This window comes from Haliaeetus albicilla, chromosome 4 (genome assembly GCF_947461875.1).
Source record: "Haliaeetus albicilla chromosome 4, bHalAlb1.1, whole genome shotgun sequence".
NCBI lineage: Eukaryota > Metazoa > Chordata > Aves > Accipitriformes > Accipitridae > Haliaeetus > Haliaeetus albicilla.
The window spans coordinates 8,813,098-8,830,312 of record NC_091486.1 but is presented as its reverse complement, the minus strand read 5'-3'; the positions used below and the strand labels follow the sequence as shown (position 1 = coordinate 8,830,312).

The 17,215-nt window shown below is 39.8% G+C and overlaps 1 protein-coding gene across 4 annotated transcripts in view; it reads right to left on the bottom strand.

Moving 5' to 3' along the window:
- The window catches only part of NCKAP5 (NCK associated protein 5), a 392,323-nt gene that overhangs the window by 299,719 nt on the left and 75,389 nt on the right, over positions 1–17,215 (bottom strand). Inside the window, exon 1 of one of the 4 annotated variants that reach the window (XM_069780845.1) lies at positions 17,063–17,192. The exons of the other annotated variants lie outside the window; for them this stretch is intronic. Coding sequence (XP_069636946.1) covers positions 17,063–17,140 — 78 coding nt within the window. The 5' untranslated portion in view covers positions 17,141–17,192. Of the gene's footprint in view, positions 1–17,062; positions 17,193–17,215 lie in introns of those variants that run through there. 4 annotated transcript variants of the gene reach the window in all.

Below are 17,215 nucleotides of genomic sequence, written 5' to 3'. Positions count from 1 at the left end.
CCTCACCTCCCACAAACAGCATTGATTTGGCTGATCATAAGTCTCCTCATAAAATTCATTTAGTGAAGTAGTTTCCAGATTACAGTGAAAGGGGACAGTCTCATCCTCTGCTTTAGCTAGCTAAGCTGAGGTCCAGGCTCCCAAGTTTGTTCCACATCTAGTGAGGACAGAAAGGCAGATACCTCTAGGCTAAAACAGAAAGCTGCAGTTAAGTAATGGGAGGACCTTGCAGGATACCATTTGCTCTCTGGCTCTGTGAAGTGTTTACCCACTGTCTATAAATAATTCTTTAAAATTGGTTGTTTACAGCTGCCACCCAGGCTGTCAGAAACTAGAGGTTTGACTTAGCAAGTGGGCTTTTTATTAAGGGTCTGCACTGAGGCGATGTTGAGTCAGTCTGGGAAATGTTCCTGCACATCACCCTTAATCATCCTGGTATTAACCATATATTTATAATTTCAGTTTTTCACCTCATCTTTGAATAGGGGGATTCAGGAGGTTTGGGCCATCCTCTTGGCACATCTCACCAGGCAGCAGGTTTGCAGGTCACCTTTGTTTTGCCCAATTAATTTGGGGCACTTTTACCTGAGAAAATTCTTGCATATGGCAGAAGATTCTTTTATTTACCTTTTCTTAAGTAAACTATGGTCTGAAAAAAAATAAAGACTGAATTTAAACTGCCAAAGATTTACAATAGCTACACTGGAGGAGTGCCAGAGATGAATGAAGAGGGCAACATGTTATCCTGTAAGGCACTGGGCTTTGTGATATGACTCTGCAGAAATAAAACGACATTTGAAAGCTCCTGGTGATGTCTGGTTTAAGTTGCAGTGCAACTGACAGTGATGTTACCAGCTGACATCAATCACAGACTTACACTTTAACAAAGAAAGAATTCACAGATATGTATTCTCTTAAAAGTACAGAGCAGCGATGTTGTTTGCTGCTCTTTTCTCTTCCTCAAGTGGTATACTCAGTTATGCTTTGGAAATACTTATCTTCCATTCTGTAAGCATATTAGAACCCTTCTGTTTTGCTGTGCAGCAAATGGTTATTATTTACCTGGTATGAGAATGTATTTAAGAAAATGTAAGATATGAGAAATTGCTGATGAGCATCCCTTCTATGGCAAGGGTTGTATACTTACATCTACATTTACACTTCAAGCTAAACTAATAAAAATAAGTAAATAAAAGTAAGGTAGAACCTGGTTTATGTGCTCAATACATTGAATGCAACTATGTTCAAACTCACCTAAAAAGCTATGCATCATGTTCAGTCCAATGGCACATGAGAGTAAATGTTTTAGGTTTAAGTGATTTTCAGCAAAGATAGCAAATACTACAGGGAAATAGCTGAGAAATATTTCAATGAAACTTGTTTTTAAATGAGGTATTTCAACTTTCTGTCCTGTGAGACCAATGGAGAGAAAGCCTGACCATGAAAGCTGGTGCAAGAGAGCAGGGTGCAGCAAGTGCCTTAAGAAGTTAACTCTGCAGCTGGATACTACTCAACCCTTTGTATTTCTGGCTAGAGTTGGAAAATTAAGGTCTATCTATCTTCCAGTGTCCGGCATTTCCAATTAGCTACATTTGCGGAGGTGTTCAGCTAGAAGAGAAGAGTTTATATTGCACTTATGGCTCTATACTTACCTCGGTCTGAGCCAGGGTACAGCACTCTAGTGTTTCAAGTCTCTAAAAATCTACTCCAGATCACTTCTAATCAACCCGAGTTCCCTAAAAACTGAATATACCTTTCCAAAGAGTCACAACACTATTAACCTTGTTCAACTGCAAACCAGATACTAGAGCTCTACATATCCTCTAAGGTATGAAATTTAATTCAAAATGATTCAGACTCATCCCAGCTCTCCTCCTTCATTTCAGCAATATTTTTCTCACTCAGTTGCTTGCAAAAGCATAAGCTCATTACGCGCTGTCCAACACTCATCAGAAGATTATCATGTATTAATTTTCAAACCTAATATTGCATTCCTTCCTTGTGATAAAGTTTCTCAGAACAGAGAGCCAGAAATTACTTTAGAGTGGCAATTTGTAAAGAAGATTAGTCTGGCAAAGTCGATCTGAAGAGTTTGTTTCTAATTATTTCCATAAATGAGCTTTACAGGAAATTCTAATAGGAAGTTCCAATAATCAAGCACTTTATACCAAAATAAGCTCTAGTATTCTCCACCTTCAGATACTGCATTTATTCCATTAAGATCTATAGGCATTTGTGAATAACACTAGAGTTCTAAAGTAACGATGAACATTTATTTTATTATCCAATTTATAAACTACACACATCGTGTGCTTGCGTTCGGATTCTCTGTAATTGTGCCTTATACCAAAAGGAGTTTTATCACATTAGGTGGACTGTGTTATGCATCTGTGATCAATTCTAAGCATTATTTCACAGTTCAGTGCTTTGAGCACAATAAGGAGAAGCTAAAGGCTTTGGCTATCATTTTGCATATGCATTGAAGTTGACCTGGAAAAGAGCGCAGCCTTTAATAACATCTTGCAACTTTTAGGTTGCTCACGACAGAACAAACAGCTATTCTGGGATGAATCATCCTACCTCAGTTTGAGCTTTGCAAACCTCAGAATTACAAGATCAAAGGGACAGCAAAGAAAACTTTGTGCATGTCGCACAGGCTCAGTCAGGACCCTGAACTGCATGTGTACCCTACTTTCAAAACGTACAGGCATTCACTACCTCCATTTGGATCTGAATTATGCAAAGCTCTAACACAGAAAACCAAAAATGAACATTTGAACACCACTGAACACATCACATGCCTCATATGTGGGCACCAACGTTGGTTTTTGAGACCATCCTTTTGCGTTCCTAACTTATATAGCTATATACGTACCAACTAGAAAGACCTCTGTGAACAGCCACCCTGCCAGTCTTCGACTAGCCCTTATCCCAAAGCAGAAGAGCAGTAAGACTGACATTCCCGAAGCAAGGTTTATGTTGAAATGCCAGCTGCAATGTGGCACTAAGCACCTGGTGATAGGCAGTGCTGTTATCCCGGAGGTGACAGCCCTGCTGATTCCTGCCTGGTGCTTCCCAGGTGTGAGGATCTGAGGGGACTGATCTCATTGAGGATAGCATGTTAAATATTTTCTAACTAAACATGAGACTTTTTGCCAGTCAGGGCTGTAGTCATATTCTTAAATCAATGTCACTAGGAGAGAAAGTATTTCCACAGTTCAGTCTTTTGGGTTAATTAAGAAAAATTAATAGATTACATCTATTATTCGCTTGCGAGGCTTAATGTTTTTGTCTTCAGTGACGCAGCCCAGATAGCTTCAAACAAAGCACACATGAAAGAACAAAAGAAAGAAAGAACTGCTGAGACTTGTTAGTATCCCCTATTCACACCCCTTACATGCACATATGCCCACTGACAGGTAAGAACTGGAAATCATGGAAAACCACCCAGCTGCAGCTCTTTCTGGCCTATTTCATACATCTTCCCTAAGCTGCAATCTACATGGTCCCCTCCACCAGCTTATCCAAGAAACTCAGGGCATCTAAAAGGAGAAATAATAGACCATCTACTTTATCTTTTCCTTCTCATTCTACAGGAGAAACAGCCTAATTTACTGTGTGTCCATTTGTGTACTCAGCTGAGCCAGTTGAGTAGGTTTTATGTGGGATAAAATTACTGATGTAAATCTAAAACTGAGGAAACAAATTTGACCTTTAATTCTGGGAAGAGCTGATATTATCTTTATTTTACATGGCTTCTGGAAAAAGTCATATTTCCTACAGTCTCAAACCTCCCACAGTAAAAAGTAACTTCTCTGCTTGTTGGGATGCAGCTGTTTGGAAGATGTTAGTCATGAAAGGAGAAGCGATCTCAAAGGTAGCAGGAGCCAGTCAATAGATGGCTTTCCAAGATGAGGGGTTGAGACCTTGGACTGACCTGTCTACTCAACAGAGAGTCAGCATAGGGAAAGGAGAACCAGGGGGATGGCCACAAGGACATATGTTGCTACATGGACTGGCACTCCACTTGTAGATTTTTCAGGCTATTTGGCTTCATTCCTATATATAATGCTCTGTAATAATCAATATTATGAATCATGAATGTGTTCATTGTGTGGGCTAGATGTATGTCCAATAGCTTGGGTTGCAACCTGTCAACTGGTTGCGGCGGAAGCTTAAAAATTATCTGCCAGAGAGCACTTTCCACAAGTGCACAAAGCAGCTCCACTCAGTGGAGTGCAATTAAAAGAAGAGGCCATCGTGCTGTTGTAGAAAGCGTCAATTGTGCATTCATCAGTCCTCCGGCAGAGTCCCTTCATTCCTGCCAAGGCTCCCTGTGTGCCTTTCTGTCTGCTTGGATTGCTGCACAGGAATGTAAGTCAGCTAACAAACAACGAATTTAAGGGCTAACGAGTAGTGCTTTGTTGAATGCTCCTTTTGATATAGGTTCAACCACGGTCAAATTTGCTCACAAACAAAGCTGAAGGGCTAGTAAACACATTGGAGAGAAGAAGAAAATTGTAGTGACCTATAATATCAGGACACATCGAAACTTGCAATTATCCCATGCTTTGTAGTGAATTAACAGAGAGAAAATTAGTGTAAAAGGGTACCTAGGAAATTTTGATAGATTACACGGAAGTCTGGTGATATTGTTCTCATACTTCACACAAGTGTGACATAACTGTGTTGTCATTGCCAGGAAGTGCTTTGTGGGATTTTAGGACAACCCCCACCCGCAAAAAAAAAATTACGGAAAAAGGAGCAAGAATTTCAGTAGGACACCTCAACTTCTGCTGTTTGTAGATTGACACCTGATCTTTGAGAGGTTACTTTATTTTAATGCCATATGGTAACCATCACCACAACTGATGCAATACGTAATCCAAGCATCTTTTAAAAAACTGGAAGGAGCTGAAATAAATACAGAACCTTGCCCAGTGCTTCCTGAAGGTAGGCAAGAACTTTATAAGAATTTGAGGAACTGAAAATCTTCATTTTCTGTAGTTCAGAGAAAAGTTGTGGGGGTTTTTGTCATGGAGTTCTCTTGTAATAAATTCAACCTTACACTGCTGAAAGGGTGTTAAATCTTAGTTTTCAGCAGGAATTCAAGAACCCGCTACTGACCACTTGTTTTATTTATTTAACCTCCATAGGAAGACACGTAGGGCTGAAGCCATCGCAGCTGTGCCTACAAAGGTACATCATTCAGGAGCTTACTGAATCTGACACTAGTACAAAGTGCACAGAGTATCCTGGATGTTAGAGATAGTGAGAAAAGGACTGAGCTGATTTTAAAATTATTTATCTCAATTTCATCATGGAGACAGAGTAATCATTTTCTTTCCCTTTGACATACTGAAACTCAGTTTTCATAAGAGTTTTTAGCAGCTAATCCACATTTTATTACTCTCTTCACTAACTCTGAGGAAATATGTAGCTTATTTTAGTGAAAATTCACTGTAGATTACGGTAGCTTGAAAGTTATGTGATGAAACCCAAAACCAGACTCAGTGCTAGAGATTTTCCGCTTCATTTCAAATGAAAGGTGTGCCAAGCTCACAAATATTCCAATGAAGGCAGCCAAGCAAGTACAGGATAATACAGCATCTGAGTTGTGGTTGTCACAAATAACTAAAACCCCCAGCCAAGCAAACTTTTGTTCACATAAAAATCCAAACAGCAGTTGGAAAAAAGCTCACAAAACTTCTGTTACACTTCTGATTTGACTACCTGCTTTCCCAGAGCATCTTTCAGGGTACAAACAGCTGAAGTAATGTACCTTCTCTGTCCTGCACTGAGATGAGTTGGACAAAATGCATACACAGAATTTTGGAAAGAATTAAATGCATATTCAGTGTAACTGCATACTTGGTCACATTCATTCAGATTAAATAAGAAATATGTAAAGTAAGTAAAGGTGCTGTGCTCCTCTGGAGATCACATCTTTTGTGCAGACTGCAACACATTTCAGGAGATATTTGTTGTAGCTTTTGTTTAAGACTGGCCCCACTACGACAATTCATCTGCAGAGCAGCACAGTCTAATTTATTTACTCTAGAAAATAATCTACAAAGTCTGACCCAGTAATACAGATTACAGCAGTTTACTTATGTTTGAAATACTGCTTAAAAAGGTAAAGAGATAACTTAGTGGGTCTCTCTATAGCATGTGATCAGTAGAGTATGTGCTGATACAGACACTCTGCAGATACTCTGCTGATACTCATACAGTTTGAGGAGAGAGAATCCATTCATCGTGAACTAGATTCTTTTTTATATAAAGCAGTCTAATTCTGCAACCTTTCATTACCCAGGTTAGAACAGATCAGTGAACTGATAAACGTGGCTGGGGAATCCAGATGTGCTCTTCTTTACCAGAGCAAAGCCAGCCTGCTCTGCACCCTCAGATATACAGTTAAGCCCCTTCTTGAATAAAGACAAGCTCAATAGATGTAGAGAAGCTACTGTCCATGTGTTAGGGCCTTTGGTAGTATTTAAAGGTGCAGACTTTTAAAGTTGGATTGATACATCCCTAGCTATAATTAAAAAAAAATTTATAATGAATTAATATAGTAATCATGTAAATGCACATTCCAAAACAGTTTGTAGTACAAAAGAGTTCCTTCATCATTACCTAACTATTTTAACAAATTAAGATTTTTATATTTAATCTGAATCCAGTGGTATGTATTATTCATTATTATGGTCACATACTACTTGGTATTTAATTCCTTCATGGTATGACTGAAGCACTGTCAGTGTCAGTGATGCATTGAGGATCTATGGCCATTCAAGCAAAGCAACACATCGTACTGGTGAGATGATTTAAACACATGACAGTAGGTACCCGGGTATCGAAACCCTCCAGTCTAACCAATCTGAAGCTGCAATCTGTGCTGAAGAAAAGGGCAGAATCCCAGGCAGGAGACCCAGTCTCCAGGAGGCAGACAGGACAATTCCTCATTAGGTAACTTCTAAGTTATCACTTGTCTTAATTTGGTTCTTCATACAGAAGAACTACAACTTCTTTCAGGCTAAAAGAATATTCAAGCACTGCAAAGTACTTGAGAAGTGTAATACAAGCTATGAAGACAAATATGACAAGCACCAATTGTTTTTCTGTGTGGCATTTGTTTCATTTCTGAGGATATGCTCACATCATGGCATGCTACAACAATTTTGTTAGCTAAGACTTAGGAGATGGCCATTTGCAAAGATAGCACACACAGGTCCTTACAGCGAGGCCCTTGACCTCAGCTAAGGTAAAACCACTCCCTAACCTGCAAGAGGCTGATGACTTCCAAACCGAGGAACAGCACCAAAACCAGAAATTGTTTTTAAGTGGTCATTTTAGTCTGGTGTCCTTTGTGAGCTTGATATCACTTAGAGTTTCATTTCACTTTTTTTTAAAAGGTAAGGGTTCTCTTGGTAAAAAAAAAAACCAACAAAAAAGTTTCTCTAAAGCATGCAGGGATGCAGACTTCCAGAACTACTCCGTATGCAGAGCTTCCCACTGGGGCGGGCAGGGAAGGAGGGTCGGACTCAGGGCTCCCATCCCACCCTCACCCTTCTCCCCACGGGAACTCGTGTCCACTGACACATTGCACTCATCTGCGCCCTCTCCATCTCTTTCCTCTTTCAATGCTCTTTATAAATACTGTCATTTCCTGGTCATTTGCCATGCTATTTGTGTTGTTTTTACTATTTTGCTTACATTTAAAATTCCTCTTTTTCATAATTTCCTGGACATATTTACTTTACATTCACATTGAAGAGTAACCCCCCTGGGTGCAGAGCAGCACACTGGGAAGCTCTGGAGGGCTTCCTGACTGGGGGGAGCAGCTCATTGCCGTTCTATTTTAAACTCGATGTTTGTTAGTTATCTCCAAGATAACATCAGATGCTGACTTGCATGGATCAAGGAGAAAAATCCAGCTCTCCTTCATTAAAAGTGTTTGCCCTATTCTGCCTGAAGCCAATATATAGTAGACATAAATTTCAGAGCTAATGAATGGTATCTCAAGGAGCCGAGCTTTAGTGGGGAGCATTACTAGAGTTCTGTCATGAAAGTCATTTCTGTCCTTGCTGAATCCTGGATAAACAGAGGTTTTAAATGCTGGAACAGTGTCAAGGGTTTTATAATGCTGCCACCATTTATTTACTCATGCAGCAGAGTTTGAAAGAGTCTAAAAGAGCATATGCTTGTAAATTACTCTGCAGAGTGGGGGACCAGAAGATGTGTGACTGTTTTGTGTAATTACGAGGGAACCAAGGAAACTATTAATAACGTATGAGACCTGTGTTATTAATAGCCCATGTTATTTCTGGTCTTAAACAGGCAGTATCGTCAACTTCACATCTTCAGCTCCACAGATCCATTTGTGGCCTTAGCTCTGCTCACTGGAGATACCTCTGAGCAGATCACACAGATTCGTGCACAGCACAGAAAAGGTAACCAGTGCATCTATCTGCCAGAATGAATTCTGATTTTTAAACATGGTTTGTCTCATGCAATTCCAAGTTGGGAGCACAAAAAGCAACCGAAAACTGATAATTGGAGTGTAAAGAAAGCACAGATTAATGTCAGGCAAGAACAGAAAAACTCTAGCGATGCTCGCCAGATCTTCTATTCCTGGTCTGTCTTCGTACAGCATATAACCAACTACGTAAGATGTCTAAACCACCGAGCTTTGGCAAATAGAAGACTTTCCACTTATAATTTTCCCACTCTCCCTTCTCCTTGTAGTTATATATCCTATAAAAGGAAGATATATTGAGGCATGTTCTGATAAATGCTGTGCGTTAGCTACAGCTATATACATCCTTACCATGTCAATCCTTGAAGTTCTGTACTTCACACAAAATTTTATTACAGGAGCTCAGCTCCACAATTCTCACACTAATTGTTCCATGAAGTATTTGCCAGGGTTCAAACTTACAGGTAAACCCACAAACTATCGATCTCTGTGGGAGCTGCAGTCAGACAATGGACAGAAATTTTGCTACGCAACATGGCCCTCTTGGCAGGATCCTAGCTAGAGGATGCTCTGCTACAAAAGATAAGCCAGAGTCTTTGCGTTAGATAACCACTGAATTAAAAAAAACACCTCTAAAGCAGAACTAGAATGTACCTATCTGTTACATACTGGCAGTGATTAGTAAATCTTTTGTCAAACATGTTTGTTTGATTATTATTGTAGGGGGAATAGCTGTCCAGAGACAGCTCTGGACTCTTGATTGTAAGTGTCTGGATGGTGCTTGCCTGCAGGCTCCGAATCAGGCCCCCGACACGCAGTGAGTAGAGCAACGCACCTCCGTACTCGGCATGCTGGCTACCATGCAGCCCCATTTGAGGCACCTCCCCTCCTTATTCTGTGAAGGCTCCAAATGCACCAGAAAGGCAGCACGCCCCACCTTGTACCAGGCTCTGGGCTCCACAGCCATGGAGGTTAGACATTGCAACACCCCGGACTTTTATGGGCCCAAGACTTAAACGCCCTCTTGGAGAACAGAGCAGTGTTCACCCGACAGTTTCCCTCTTCCCTCGCGAAGCTCAGCGTGAGCTGATCCTTGTTGCAGTCTCGGCTCAGACAGCAACAGGAGCTGAACGAGGTATTTCCCTACCTAAGATGTGAGCCTTTCTTGAGGGTCGGGTTTTGAGCCCAGCTGCTCACACTTAGGAACCGATAGAGCATCTGTACATCATCCCTGGGCTGGTGACAGAAAGGTGACACAAAGTGCTGAGAGCCAGCTGAAAAGTACGGTTCTAGCTCAGCCTTTGATTTATCCTGGCCCAGCAGAAGCACTGGGAGCACTGCACAGTGCAGCAACATCCTTCTTAACTTTTGTCACAGGCTGGTGAGCTCAGAGAACTTAGGGGAAAAAAAAGCAGCTACCTGATAGATTTTCCTCAGCATTATAAAAGTCTAATTAAGATTTTCAAGGAAGTTATTAAAAGTATGGGTTAAGCTGAAGTCCTTGTCACCAAACATGACAGAGTATTAAAACATTACACAATGAAGCGTAAACAACAATGTGCTTCATTTGTCCATTTACTTTACAGTCAGCTGAAAGAGTATTTAGGTCATTACATTTAAAATGCCATTGCATTAACTCATCTCTCAAACAACACTATATCCAGATGTTAGCAGATCTGCTAGGTTTCCTAATGCCTCCCTGGAAAAATAAAGAAGTTCTGATTATTCTGACAAAATATTTCACAGAAAAGTTGTTCATAGATATTTTGATGGCTTCTAAATAAATGTCGTATGTCAAGCCACAGTTGAACTCCGTGTGATGTAGAGAATTGATGTAAATTGATACGAGCTAAGGAAGAGGTGGACCGACGCTGGGAGCGCAGCTGTCTGTGTTGGTGACTGATGGCGAGGATAGTGATGAGGGGCAAAGAGGTTTGGCTGATGTCAGAAATGTGATTTCAGGATGTTGAATTTGAAAAATGATCCCACAGGAAACACAGCCAAGACCTGGAATAAGAGAGGAAAGATTACAGAAGAGCATGAGAGATAAAAGATAACAAACGCCAAGCACGAAAGGGAGAGAGGTGCCTGCACTGAGCATCTCCAGCACAAGCTGCAAACGCGGTGCCGGGAGCTACACCCAGGAACGCAATGGTGTGTACGTACAGCTGTTAGCATTGACAACACTCTGCGATTTAGACTGCAAGGGAAAAAAAACACATAAAAATAATAAAGGTCTTAAAAACATTTTATAAACCAGAGACAAATCCAGGATTTAGATGTATATCAAGATGGAGCAGAAAATAATTCAGAAGAGACTTCCTTGTCTGTATTACACTTGTCTACTTTTAAGTATCGCTCCATCAAACATGCCAGCAAGAACTCTTACTCCTACTTCAAAAATGTTTTAAACTGGAGGATTTCTTTGCCCAGATCAGGTCCCTACCTGACCGGTTTCCTCAGGACTTCTAAGCTCTTGCAGAACAGACTTGTATCTCGCACTACCGCAGTTTACAACACACACAAGTGAAAACCACTGCTACTGGTAAATGGAGTTGAGAAAATGAATAATATCAGTACCAACTTCCATGAATACACATGTATGTATAGTATGTGAAGCAAAAGTTCAGTTTTGAGAAAAAAGATGTAACATGAATAAATGCAGATAAAGCTGAGCCTACACAGGGCATGGAGCACCACTGCCTTTGAGGTCCACAGGCACCTGCTGTGTCATACCATCCACTCCACCAGTAGTCCAGCAAAGCCCTTAAGTTAATTTTGCTAGCTATCAAAACGTTTTTAAAATTATGTCCCCACCCAAAAGTAGCAGTTACAGGGAATATCCACTTTTTAGCAGTTGCATTCACTGAGTGTCTTTTTTGTCCTGTTTTTCCTCTACTTCCTTCAATCAGTGTTTTCTCTATGTGCCTTATTAGGTACTGGCATTGGCTAGTAAATATTTTGCCAAACAGATGTTTGTTTGATTAACATTATGGGGTAACTAGATAGATTTCTGTGCCTGTGACTCTATACTGTAAATAATTTCTCTGCTTTTGAATACCTACGAATTAAAAATAGATGTGCAGTAATAAGTCAATAAGGCTAGAAATGACTGCAGTGACCCACCTGACAATCAGCACGTTCAAATGTGATATGGAGAAAAACAAACCCTTTGAGCCAACGAGACCTTACTGCAGAATATCTGAGGGCTTTAGCTGGCCTGTCATTGTATGTGCAATCCAAGCTTTTCTTTTCCCATATGTCTGGCAGTCTGCAGATGGACCATATGGAATCAAAGCAAACTGTGGTAACGGAGGGATCATCACTATCAAGGATGATACGCTGAAGGGTCAGACAGGCTTTGCCCGCTATTTGTGACAACAGTTTTACCTATAAGGTGCTACTTGATTGTTTTCCATAAAACAGACAGTAATTCACAGAGCCATTCTTTACTCTCATACAGAATATAAAGAGTCCTTAGTACAAGTTAAGGTTTATTTACAAATAAATAAATAAAATCTTCCATCCTTTTTATTTTTAGAAGTAAATTTCTTTTACTATTCACTGCTGACACACTGCATTTCTGTTCTGGCTTCTAAAAACACATAGCTATATCCAGAGTTTATTTTCCTGTTAAGCTTTGAAGATATTCAACATATTCCATATAATACATCTTTTAAAATACCATTTTATGTCATATTTTGGAGCCTGAAGAGTGGATTACATAGGAGAAATGAACACAGCAGATGGAGAAGTTTCAAAAGGATTCAAGTCACATTTCAAAACTAAAATCCCCAAATTGGATTTTAAAGCCCCAGTCTCATGGACGAGTTGTCATGCAATTTTATTTCTGTCCTAGGCAGGGCCAAGGATCAGAACACAATCCAAAGAAAATACAAGTTGCAAAGGTTCTTTCCTCAAAATTCAGCCAGAGTTGAAACTATATCTTACACAGAGATATTATGATTAGGGAGAACAACACAGCACTGGAATATGAGGAAAGTGCAGCAACTGGATCAGTGTTACATTACTGCCACAGAACCAGAGACGTCCCTGCTTATTTACGGGAAGGTGGCTGGTTCTGCATGAGGATAACACACTGCATTAATGGACAAATCCATGTTTCTTTCCAGAACAAAATTCCTTTCCATGCTAAAGGAAACTTTACCAGAAACGCAAAATGTAACTAAAGAAAACTGTTTTCTGTAGCATTTGCAGGGAGAGCCTGATGAAACTCCTTGCATCTTACCCAAATGTGATTACATTACATTGCCTGCTTATGTTGAGTCATTATTAATCAATTTATGAACTTGGCTTAGAAATCTGTTCTTACAACATCATTGCTCTTCTCCTTGGCTTTGTTTAAATTGATAAAAAATATAATGAAAAATATTACCAAAACAGACGTTGTATTCTTTTGCAAACTAGCATGAAAACTCAAACTACCTTGCCTCATATAGGAAACTTTGCATGGAATTTTATTTTAACCCATTTAATCACAAATTAAAATTTTGTTCCTCTCAAGCTTCTGTTTCCATAGTTAAACAAAACCAGACACCAAAAGGAGCATCTTCAAATTTTTAAACTCCCCATTCTCCTGCCAAACATTTGGTTTAGCTCAATCACAAGAGAATAGCTCCAGGGTTTTCACTGCATAAATTGGAGTATGATATTAAGTGACAACTGACTAAAAAAGAATATGTTAAGTCTGGTCATTCAAAGTTAAGTTTCCTCCAAACTACAATACTTTCTTACAAGTTTCTGAGATGCAGGTTAGAGGTATTTCTGGATTTGTTCAAAATGTTTCATATGCCTCCATAAGCAAACATTTTCTCCAACTACAGTGAAACAAACAGGAGAATCAAATCAACTTCTTTATTTTATTTTGTAACCTCTGGGCCAGGTACAATAAAAGCGCTCTCTGATTTTAGTCTGTGTGACAGAACATTAAAAAGACATGGTATTTATTTAATTTAGCACTCACTACTTTTTGAACAACAAATGATAACTTCCTGCTGACTCTTGTTTACTATGACTTATTCATGGGAATTGTGCTTTAAATAGCTGAAGCCCATAGGATGTCAAAATCTGGAGCTTGGACCGGAATGCACACAGATCTTATTAATTAACAAGGCCTGGGAAAATAAATGGGATAGAGAAAATATATTTGGTCTCTGGATTCAGCATGAGAACAGAGTCAGCATTCAGATTCAAAGCCAAATCAGAGCTAACATTCAAGTATGCATGGAATGAGGTCCCTAGCAGTGGTTATTGTAAGATTCCTACTCCAGCTGACAGAAATCTCCTGATATTTCCTTCATTTCTAGCCAACTCAGAGCAACTTTCTTGATTTGTCTCTTTATTAACCAGGTTTTAGACCCAGGGATTGGTATCCCAGTCCTGAAAATTTCAACCATTCACCTAAGCTGAGCAGGCTCCCTTTGGGAAGAATGTTACTGAGAAGAGGTGCTCTTGCAAGTTGTCTGTGCATCACTAAGTGCTGTGCTTCTTTTGGAGCTAGGCACGAAGCAAGGAGCTAGGCACGAAGCAAGGAGCTTGTCTCGTGATAAGTAGCTCTCTGTTACTTGAGCCCCTTTTTTCATATGAGAGGTAAAACTGAGCACACTCTGTCCACTTGCAACAATGAAAAATGAGAAAGCCTTGAATCTTGCCCCAACTTCATCTTAAACTACATTTTGCCCACCTGCATATGTACTTCCTTCTGGTTAAGGCTTATTGCAACACTTTTGCAAGAACGGCCAAACAAATGAATAGAGGGTATCTTACACTCATGATATGGCCGGGCTTTGTTTGCAGAAGAAATAATTCTTCCTTCAGTAAAAGCCAAAAGAAAATGTAACTGCTCACTGTACTGACTGTCCTCCATGGCCTTCATGATTCTTCCCTGGAGAATGGGCTAATAACCTCTGGCCTTTTAAACCACATTTCCAAAGTATTTGCACAGTTTTGATGCATGGGAACATATGTGGGTGCTCTGTGCATCAGTCCCAACAGACAGCCTTCTATGTCCACACTTCTCCCAATAATTTACCTTTCTGCGGTTTTGTTTGCGCTCTTGGCAAAGAACATGCCTGAGAACATGCATTTCTGCTTCAACCTCCATCTACAGATTTTCTTTCTTAGTTTTGCCCATATCCCAAATTTGAGGGATATTTCTTTTCTTTGCTCTTCTACGTGCAGTTTTTGTTTAAAGAAAATCGCTGTCCTTTTGAAAGCTTGAGGGCACGTGAAAGCAGTGTCTCTATATTAAGAATCCCCAGTGGGAAATCCATAGTTGCATTCCCTTCTGCATCAGCACCAGGAAAGCAGGAACATGAGGTCACCAACAGCAGCATAGAGCAGTTATAACCCAAAGTCCGGCTCTTGCCCCAGGAGGGTCAAATTCAACCCAGGTGGTCACAACAAATACTGAATGCAAAAGTTATATGAAGATTTGCATAGTATCTTGGAGTATTTTCCTTAAATCACATGTCTGTCCTTCCCCATGCCCATATATATTGTTGCATCTATCAGTTTTAGTATTCTTTTATATTCTTAGTCATTCTTTGAAGTAGGTTGTTTGAATTGTATCACTAAATTGTCTGCAGAAAAAATGCCATTCCATTATTTGCTATATATAATAATGTCAGTTCCTTATATTGGATTGGATTCCTAGCCCCAGTTTTCCTTTCTGAAAAAGTATATTCAGTTTGGAAGCCTTTCCATGTGCAGAATTCCCTCCTGGATTAACAAGGCTGATGTCACCACTGTGCAATTCTGGGTTGAGCCACAGTAACTCCCCTGATCTCAATAAAGCTGCAACAGCAGAAAACTCCAGTAAGGCAACAGTGAGTCACACCCAGGCAGCTCTACATGTGGAAGGGTTCTGGAGGTGTCCAAAGAGTAATCAATGAATGCTTTTCATTTTTTACCAAATGCTGGCTGCATTACACTGCAAAACATGGATTCAATGTGCCAAGGTACACTTAGAAAGCTTATACAAAACAAAAAAACAAAGCTGATTTGGATGTTAGTGATCCATACGCAACAGTGACCTGAAGTTATTTGAGATACCAAAGGTTATCATGTTATAAGCCAGCAAAATTGATTAAATTTTCTAAGGAGATGAAGTCACAGCATATTAATCCGTAATCAAATAGTGTCACGTAGGGCTTTCTTCTCAGTTTGGTACCTTGGCTATATGTCTACCATGGGACAGGCTCCAAGTTTTTTATCAAGAACACGCTTGTGAATTCAGCCTAAGAACAAAACAGGAATTCAGCGTTGCGCCCAGTGTTTGCAGAACTAGGCGATGTCGATTGTACATCAGTTTGCATATATATGTTAGACTTTCCTCTTTCCATAACCCTCTTCTTTTCCTGTAGCAACTCATACTGAGGGACTGCTAACAAAAAAAGAGTGCAGGGAATATCCCAGCTTTAGAAGCAACAAACATAAAATTTAATGTGCCCAGCATCATTCTATTTAAAGCACTGGTAAATGAGCCAACTAACTACTGTCCATGAGCATTACCTCACATGTTGCCACGTTTCTCTGAGGCTATATAAAGCTATAATATGTTCACTAATGAACCACATGGTATGTTCAGGCCATACAGCACACCGGAATTGTACAGTACAATGCTCTAGTTATGGGGGTACATAACAATCAGTATCTGACATCTGTATCACCACATGTTTATGAAACGTCTCCCAAGGAGACTACATGTTAAAATAAACAGTGAATATTTTATTGCTTGCTCTCTTGTGTGCTTGTTACAATTTCGTTTAGATGTTATTTGTTTATAAAATCATTTGTGCTAATAACCCAAAATGCCAACATATTTTTTATTTTCCTCTATGCCCTAATTTCACTGCTGCTCTGGGAATAGAGAGAAGGTGATTGGCTCCTGTTATTTTGTTTCAAAAGTTCCAGCTGCTGACTAATTACCCTGTTGGAAAAGCAAACATGGCTGTTTCCCATATCTACACTGCATTTTCTTATTTCCAAATATGAAACTACAGGAATCTAAGGCAGTTAATATGTCAGGTTTTATTTACATAGCTCTTCAGTTATCATGTGGAGCGGCATCTCTGCCCAACCTTTTGGATTATAAAAGGATTTTGTTGAAAGATAAAATGCTAGGGAATGGGTTAAAGTATGTAAATAAATTTAAACAAACACATAAACAAAAAGCAGAACACTTGGACTATCTCTGTGCATTATGGTAAATGAAGCTGTAATCTCCTAATACCCCTGACAATGAGGTCCCTCCATTAGCTAATAGCCGGTTTTAAACACAGTCTTATAATAATTCTACCAACTAAATAAACATTTTAAAATGAACACACACACACAAACATGTGCATAGTCATCCCGATTTACAAGGCAGAAGATGTACCACATTATGTTTCACTGCCTATTTTTTATTCATTAAATTTTGAACAGTATAAGCCTGCATGCAACTGGGCAACCCATGATAAAAATACCCCCTTGAAGTTAAACCATCTTTGAGTTATCCACCCAGCTTCTTCACAAGATGCTGCACCTACAGGAGCTTCCTTCCTGGGAGAGCAGACTTACCTTTAACAACTGAAGAAACGATAAGCCACACAGCTCATTATACTGGGCTGGATCATTTGGGTTCCTGCAGCCATTCATTCTGGGTAGGAAAATCCTGGATGTGCTCAATCAGAAAAGTGAGAGCGTGCTTTTCTCGTCAGCCTAGGCACTGCT